Source organism: Carassius auratus, linkage group LG28B (assembly GCF_003368295.1).
Source record: "Carassius auratus strain Wakin linkage group LG28B, ASM336829v1, whole genome shotgun sequence".
Taxonomy (NCBI): Eukaryota; Metazoa; Chordata; class Actinopteri; order Cypriniformes; family Cyprinidae; genus Carassius; species Carassius auratus.
In genome coordinates this window covers 3,622,301-3,631,193 of record NC_039293.1, presented here as the reverse complement: position 1 = coordinate 3,631,193, position 8,893 = coordinate 3,622,301, and the positions used below count along the sequence as shown (strand labels likewise).

At 36.4% G+C, this 8,893-nt stretch overlaps 1 protein-coding gene across 1 annotated transcript; it reads left to right on the top strand.

Moving 5' to 3' along the window:
• The first annotated feature begins 2,502 nt into the window (after window positions 1–2,502).
• LOC113067542 (sodium- and chloride-dependent GABA transporter 2-like) lies at window positions 2,503–7,571 on the top strand. The gene is made up of 14 exons (XM_026239918.1): window positions 2,503–2,645; window positions 2,766–2,896; window positions 2,972–3,112; window positions 3,193–3,280; window positions 3,392–3,524; window positions 3,641–3,775; window positions 4,590–4,693; window positions 4,783–4,907; window positions 4,987–5,099; window positions 5,368–5,505; window positions 6,710–6,815; window positions 6,922–7,022; window positions 7,126–7,296; window positions 7,431–7,571. The coding sequence occupies exons 1-14, from the start codon at window positions 2,503–2,505 to the stop codon at window positions 7,569–7,571; spliced, it is 1,770 nt and encodes a 589-aa protein (XP_026095703.1).
• Window positions 7,572–8,893: the final 1,322 nt, after the last annotated feature.

Sequence of the window (8,893 nt, the reverse complement as noted above, 5' to 3'; positions counted from 1 at the left end):
CGTAGTGGTGTACACGCGCAAGGGTTCATGGGATTTGTAGTTCGTATATGATTTTGTTTAGCATGGACTCTTTTTGGCTTTTACTGTTAGTGTTAATTAAAATGACCACATACAAGTCATAAAGACACAATTTATGGATTTTCTGTTGTTGTTTTGTATAGGATCATACATTGGACTAATTAATCATATAGGTTTACTGTGTAGATAACTATGATTATTAGTAATTTGAAAGAGAGAGGCGTTATGTTTTTTATGAGGTCTATGATATTTTTGCTGGCGCAAACTGTCACGTGACAAGTGTTACTCTACTCATCGCTGGTCAGGATGGACCAATCACAGTTGTTCGTTGATAACTGGGCAAAGATTACTTGAACATCGTTTTATAGTGTTTAAATAATGGTGTTTTACTTTGTATCCCAGTTATCAGTTCTATGAATGAACATGCTCAAAATAATATGCCTTCTACACGACGTTTCCAATAATGCGAAAAAAACGTCGTGAGATAGTCAGATATGTATTGTCTATGATGATATCATAATTAATGTTTTAACGATGTGTGAGCTGACATTATTGAATTTGTCCCTCACTTTGCTTTCACTGCGTGACGTATACACGGGTGTTATTGCTCCAATGAACTTTTGTCTTATATTTATATCCTATGATGTAAGTTATAATCACAATATCACATCAGTAAGCCTGCTTTTTCCCCAAGTATCAGCAGGGTTGCAAAAGTGATTTATACAACAGATCAATAAATAATAGCTAACAATGTGAGTTAAATTTTAGTAACAATGTTGTCATTATTGTTTGTTTTTGCTTTACTTTGCCGACTAAAATTATACAGGAGCAGTGTTGAGGTAACGCATTACAAGTAACGCGGGTTAATTGGATTAGTTTTTTTTTTTTCAAGTAGGAAGTAAAGTAACGCATTACTTTTTAATTTACAAGAAAATATATTTTCAAAAAAGTAACGCCACTTACTTTGTTTTTCCATTTATTGAATGACAAGTCTCCGCTCCTCATATTGGCAGAAATCTGAAGCACAGAGGAGTTGTGTGCACTGTGTGAACATGACGTAGTTCTAATCTAGATTAAATGTGAATGTGCTTTAATTCATCCCACTCACACACAAACACACACACACACACAACACACACACACAAAAACGATTTAGTATTCATCAAAATAAATTAAAACGTGAAATGCAAACTCATAATACGACACAAACCTGCAATAATTATTAGTTATTATATAATAATTATAATAATAATTATGTAATTCCATTTTATTAACTAATGTCTTTGATGCTGACCTATGATGATCCAGTTCAACCATAATAAAAAGCAGAAATGACTTTAGATAAACTAACAATTGTGCTTTTTTTATTTTTTTTTATTGCTGAAGAGTGCTGAACCTTCTTCTCCTGTGTTCTACTCTACAGACGTCAATTTACTTTTCCTTCAGCCTGAGGTATATTCATTAAACTTTTTGGTCTGAAAGGGCTTTTATATATGCTATAAATATAACTTCTCATATTAAATACAATCAAGCCCTGCTCATATTTAAAAAGTAACACAAAAGTAACATAACCCATTCCATAAAAGTAACTAAGTAACGTAATGAGTTTATTTTTTAGGGAATAAAGCAATATTGTAATGCATTACTTTCCCCAACAGGGAGTGTATGGAAACCTAGATGCCAACCTGCATATGGCATGCATAATTTATACTAACATTTGTAAGCTCCTTAATGTATCTTGTGTAAAACAGTGACAAATCAACGTATCACCTACAGGACTGGAACAGATGTGAGTGCCAATGTTTGTTTCTCAGGCTGGTCCTTAATATTCATAATGGTTTGCCCATGATGAATACAAGTATACAAAGACGCAATTACAGAATCAAACTTCTTAATAAATTAATTAAACCAGCTTACAAACCAAAGGCATCCTTCTGCAATCTAATCAGAAATCTAGTCATGCTCTGTTATACGTCAGTATATTTGGCCTGTTTTTAAATAATGAAAATGATCAGTTTTTGCTTTTATAATAACAATATTCAGAATGTAACATAGCTTCTTAGGTAATTTCTAGGTCAAAGTTCCGAGTAGTAAATACACACTGTGATTTTCACTCATCCTTGAAACACTTTCATTTTTAAAATGTGATTTATTTTTCCACTCAGCTAATTTACACAGCTGACAGCTGACCGCAAAACCTTCAAACTTTTATAACTCAGTATAGCAGCAGCATCTGACTAAATGAATGCATGCTAGAGGCTATAGGTTACATTTCTTTAAATTAGAACTTTACCTGGCACCTGCCTAACCATCATATTAACAGTTCATTTTGTCAGTTTTAGACTCGCCCATTGGCTTTTTTTTTGTTTTTGTTTCTCAAATGATTCCTTTCTATTCCAGAATTCAGTTCATCCTCCACCACTGCAGAATTACAGTCGTCTGGACAGCAGGATCACAAATACCTGGTGAAAACGGTGTGACGGTATGAAGACAATTGAAGGACAGATAGAAGAGAGAGGCCACTGGGGCAGTAATGCAGAGTTTATTTTAGCTGTGGCCGGAAATGTGGTTGGACTGGGTAACGTGTGGAGGTTTCCTTACCTGTGCTACAAATATGGAGGAGGTATGAGGCGGTCTAAATACACAAAGTATATCTAATCAAATTATTTTGAATGTATTTCTCTGTATCAGCATTCTGTCAGTGGTATTTTAATAATATATTATTGTACTTGTGAGTTCTGGGGTGCATTTCTGATACCCTACCTCATGTTTGTGGCTACGTGTGGAGTACCTCTGTTCCTGCTAGAGACAGCAATGGGACAGTACACACAGGAAGGAGGCATTACATGCTGGAGTCGTCTCTGTCCACTGGCTGAGGGTAAGAATCATAAACCAGCAAAAACGCTAACTAAAGGGATCTTTAACATCTGTCAACATTTGCTTTTACTGGTAGGAATCGGCTATGCAGGACAGCTCATTCAGGTGTATGGCTGCATGTATTACATCATTATTCTGGCTTGGGCACTCTTCTACCTCATCTTCTCTTTCCGTTCCCAACTTCCATGGGCCAGTTGTGATAATATATGGAACACAGGTGATAATCAAATAAAACAAAACAAATATCACATTATAACTGGATAATATGCTGTAATATAAAGGTTTTCTCTGTTGTAGACAACTGTGTAAATCTTGCAGCAAAGAATCTGACCATCAGATGGACAACACTGATTAACTCAACGTCTGCCGCTACTGAGTTCTGGGAGTAAACACAAATTAAATCATCGCTTTTCTAATATTTAAGTGTTGTTATGTGCATATAAAAAATAAATGTGTGCACATGCAACTTAACAAGTCTTATCATGTCATTATACAGACGAAGAGTGCTGGCTCTCTCTGGGGGTATTGAAGAGGTCGGTGAGATAAACTGGGAGATTCTTCTGTGTCTTGTTGCGATGGGGATCGTATGTTATTTCTGCATCTGGAAAGGAGTCAAATCTACAGGCAAGGTGTGTAAGTGTTTCAGCTATGTCAGAGGGAAAACAAAAGACATGTATTTGTAATAAAAATAGCTTCACGTATTGATATCAAATTAATATAACCCTTTCTTGTATTGTGGTTTTAGGTAGTGTATTTCACAGCTACATTTCCTTACGTGATGTTGCTGGTCTTGCTGTTTCGTGGGTTGACTCTTCCTGGAGCTCTGCAGGGGGTTGTGTTTTACCTGTACCCTGAACCGTCCCTTCTTACTGACCCACAGGTAACCAGTCTTGAGGCAATGCATTACATAGTGCATGCAGCATAATGGTAAAAGATTTGTGACCCAATGGTGGCGGGTTTGATTCCCAGCACCAGCAGGAATTGTATGTCAATACCACAACTGAGGTGCAGCTGAATAAGGAATTGAGCACAGAACTTTTCATCTTTCACTTTGCATATAACGCAAGCTATGTAAACAGATTACTTTCTCAAGTAAAAGTAATACATTACTTTTACATTTACGTTTATTCATTTAACTTTTGGTGTAAAAGGACCCTGTTTGTTTGTTTGTTGATTAGGAAGGCGATTTGCGCCATGCATTAGGGGACACGTCCCGGCCAGGATTTTTATGTAGCTTAAAATATCCAGGTTAAGGTTGTTTGCACTGTGCAGGTCATCTGCTGTTTAATATTCATGAAAGCTGTAGACAGCAGAGCAGACGGCTCCTTATGCTTTCGATTATTTTGGTGTCTTTTTTGATCGGTGCACAGCGACACTTCCAGTCAAAACAAATGAACAAATACTTGGACATATTTGCATCGCTTTGATGGTTCCCTGTAGATCTCACCTTCTCACGTGCAGCCCCGTGATTGGTCGATTATATACAATACCTGCATGTTATTGGTCAAACTGCTTTGGATGTTTTAGGCAATATTAAAATCCTGGCCAGGAAGAGTGCCATATGAACGGTGCATATGGCCACCCTAATTTTGATGTAACTATAAAATGAAGTAAAAAAATATATATTATATAAAAAATATAGTTCTCTCTCTCTCTCTCTCTCTCTCTCTGTCTGTGTGTGTGTGTGTGTGTAGGTTTGGATGGAGACCGGAGCTCAGATTGTTTTCTCCTACAGTTTGTCTGTTGGTGCTCTCACTGTATTGAGCAGTTACAATAAATACAACAACAACTGCTACAGGTTAGTGATTTTAATAAAATTAGAGTAACAAAGAGTAGACTAATGAATTAATAGGTTGGTTGAGTGTGTATGTGTTTTATATCTATCAGGGACTGCTTTTGGCTTTGCCTTCTGAACAGTGTCACCAGTTTGGTGGCTGGTTTTGCTGTGTTCTCGGTGCTGGGCTTCATGGCCCATAAACAGGGAGTCCCCATCGAAGAGGTGGCAGAATCAGGTACTTCAGCACAAACAAGCTGAAAAAGGATCAGAAATTGTACTAAAACAGTGCTAAGCATTAGACCTGTCTCTTTTAGGTCCAGGACTAGCATTCATAGCTTATCCACAGGCAGTAGCCATGATGCCTTTCCCTCAGCTGTGGGCTGTTTGTTTCTTCATCATGATTATTTTGCTCGGGCTGGATACACATGTGAGTTTAAGCTCACTTACACATAAGCTGTATTACCTTGAACTGAAAAATATGAAATGACAACAAATGTTTAAGTATTTGATTTAAAATACAATATCTTTAATTTAAACTTGACTTATAGGCACATTTTGCAAAACTCTTTAGATATGTGATATAGGGATAGTTCACCAAGTAATTTATTCACCCTCATGTCATTCCAAACCTGTAGGCTTTCTTTCTTCGGAAAAATACAAACTTATATATACATTTTTTGTTCTTCCCTTTGAAGTTTGTTGCAATGGAAGCTGTCGTTACATCAGTGACGGACCTGTTCCCCGCGGTGCTGCGCAGAGCGGGACGGCGTGAAATATTCCTCCTGTTCTTCTGCATCGCATGCTTCATGGGGCAACTCTTCATGGTTTCAGAGGTCAGAGAACACAGTGTTTGTTTGTTAGAGAGTACGAAGATCAATATTAATAATTACAAAAACAAAAAATGTCAGGGGCCCATTCTTCGATCTTGGATAGTTTGGTTCGGTTAGATCGCATCTTTTAAACCAGAACTGATCCTCAAAATATGTCCTTCATAAAAGTATCCTACTGATCCAAGGACAATTTAAATTAATAATAATGTAAAAATTAATTTAAAGATAATTTCAATGTTGTGTAGTCCATTCGGCCCAAATCTGGCCCACATTTGGCCTGCATGGATTTCACGCGGGCCAGGTGTGGGCCGGGTCTGGGCCAAATTTGCTTGCTGTCTGGGTAATAGCCTACTAGTATAGACACAGCTAGTTTTACTTACTGAAATATTTATTCGTCATAAACTTCATTACTTAATATTACTTTGTAATTGTATTAGGGTCTTACATACGTGCAACAGATAAGAGTCATGCATTAATTTGAGTGATAACGGCTATTTTGGGAGTGGCTTGATGGAGCACAGAAGATGCAGATAACATGAACATTAATGCTGCCACGTAACAAATCTCTCCAAATATAAAATTAAATGAATAGATAATTACTACATTTGAAATAAAAGTCGAAAGACTGTACAAATATTATAAATCGTGAATCTAAATAATTGGGAATCATGTAAAAGAATAAAAAATAAAATAAATTGCACATTTCTTTTATCTGTTATAACATTTATGTAGTTTTGTTCTCAAGGCTGTTTCCTTATAAAAGTCCAGAAATTTGTCATGTTTTTCGTCAGGTGTCTTTTTTAATTATATGACGTCATTATGTAGCTGTCTTACCGCCAACCAATCGCTGCACTGCCGATCGTGGTCTTCACATCATTAACTTCAGGTGCTTTCGAAGAACCGAATTAGCCAGATCCTGATTAGTGCGATGATACCTTGGATGTGACATTTCATCTCGGATGTAATATGCAACATACGAAGAACGGACCCCAGGCTTTTTTTTTTAAAGATAACAACTCAACTGAAAGATTTTCTGAATATGGTTTAAATATGAATATGGATCTGCAAATGAACAATTTCTTGGTAATTATTTGAAAGTGTGACAGATCATATGCATGCTATACGACAGGTGTTTTTGGCACGCCTGTATTTTCCTTGTCATCAGTTCTGCTTAATTGCATTGTGGGCTTGGGTCTTGCACCTGCAGGGGGGGGGGGTGTATGTATTCCAGTTATTTGACAACTATGCCTGCAGTGGAGCCTGTCTTCTGTTTCTGTCCGTGTTTGAGTCTCTGGCCATGGGTTGGATCTTCGGTCAGTTGCACACAAGCTACCAAATTGACTGTAACATAAACATCCTCCAGAGTACAATGGCAGTGTTGGAAAGCTAGTGATTTGTAATTTTGCTGTCTAACCACAGGAGCAGAGAGAATGTTTGACACCATTGAAGACATGACAAACTCACGACCAAACTACATATTCATGTTGTGCTGGAAATACCTGACTCCTCTTGTGTCCATGGTGAGTGTCTCTGCATCTGTTTGAGTTTCAATGATGCTTAATGTTTACATCAGGCATTTCTTTACCATGCTCCTTCAACTTCTATTTTTCTCTTTATTCTCAGCTGACTTTCGTCTGTTCTGTGGTGGAGTACCAGCCCCTGACTTTCAACCGTTGGTATATGTACCCGGACTGGGCGTATACACTAGGCTGGTTACTGGCCCTGTCCTCCATTCTGCTGGTGCCTGGATGGGCGATGGGCCGACTGTTAGCTGGGAAAGGAAGCCTGAAACAGGTGAGGATGAAAGTATCCCTTCAGACTGAGATTTTCATAAAAAATATTTAACCAAATCAAATATACAAAACTAATCAATTCGGTCTATATAAACCATTTCAGTATTACCAAACTATGTTTGTTTGTCTTGACAGCGTTGGCTTCACCTGTGTAACCCAGACACAAACCTTCTCCTCAGCAACAAGCAACGAAATGTAATGAAGGAAACGTATTCCACCACAGAGATGAAAGACTTGGTCAGAATGAATGTAGAGGAATGTGAAAATGGACAGTGAAAGAAAAGCATTAGTTAACAGTGGTGAACCTCTATAAAACTGCATAAAAAGGGCCTATTTTTTTTCATCTCTCCCGACAAAGTATCTGCTCAATACTCAAGTCAGAGCCAAAGGACATTTCTAAACAAAACTATATTATTCAGCTTTTAATTATTTAAATCAAACTGACAAAAAAAAAAAAAAAAAAAAACTTGCCAGTAATTTGTGGGAACTTTTCTCGCTCTCATCAGGAAATATTTCACCGTGCATAGAAAATGTCATGTGAGTACATGTACAGTAAATGAACATATTTTCCATAAGGCCAGTAGGCATGCTCCCCTGCAAGAAAAATGTATGTCAAAAAAGTTTTATTTTATATTATATCATTGTGCTTTCTCTCTTTCTGGGCCTTGATTGTGGTAGTTCTGTTGCTGTATAGAGGGTCACAAAGAAACATTCAGATGTAACTCCCTTTGTAATTGTTAACATTTTTATAAGTAACTAATTTACCGAGAATTAAAAAAATAACTCTCTTTCTCAGTAACTAACAGATTACAGTTCAATTTATTTTTCAATTCCATTAGGCCTAACTAGTTATTTCCTAACACTGCTTTTAAATGGATAACTTAAACATTGGTATTATGTATTGCACATACATTCATTGTGATGTTTCTCATTTGTAAATTGCTTTAGGATAAAAGCTGTTAAATGAAAATGTAAATGTACTGTAGATCATTCTCTGTGGGAATCCTCTGTTATCCCTGTGGAAAGTATATGGTTCACCTCATTCTGTAGACCGTGGCATTAGGCCAACTTTTGATCACTTTCTGTCTTTCAGAGCATCACCGTTACACAACAGCAGAGCTGCCATCAGCTGTCACATCCAATTCCTACTGGCAAATTATAGCCAGCACCAGATTTAAATTAAATTTAAATAAATACATTTAATTTGAATGGGTCTAATTAACCTCTTAAGACCAGAGAAATAAGTTTTAGGAAAAAGTTAGTTTTCCCCCCATTTTGTATGTAAAACAAAAAATAAAAAAGAATTCATAAGTGTTATATCGATAGTCATCAGGACTCAATTTCTTAAAAAAAAATAAAATAATAAAAAGACAAATGAACATGCATTGGCAAATTTTTTTTTTTAAATCAATACAATTTTAGTTTTTAATATTTTTAATATTATTTTTCAAACCTTGTATAAAGTTGATTCTCAACTATGTTATAACAGAATTATTAAATAAAAAAACATTTTCTTCCTGCAAAATGGTTTCATGCATTTTATTGGGTTTATGCATTTTATTGGGCGTGTACAATCTCAGAGAAATTCACAATAAAAT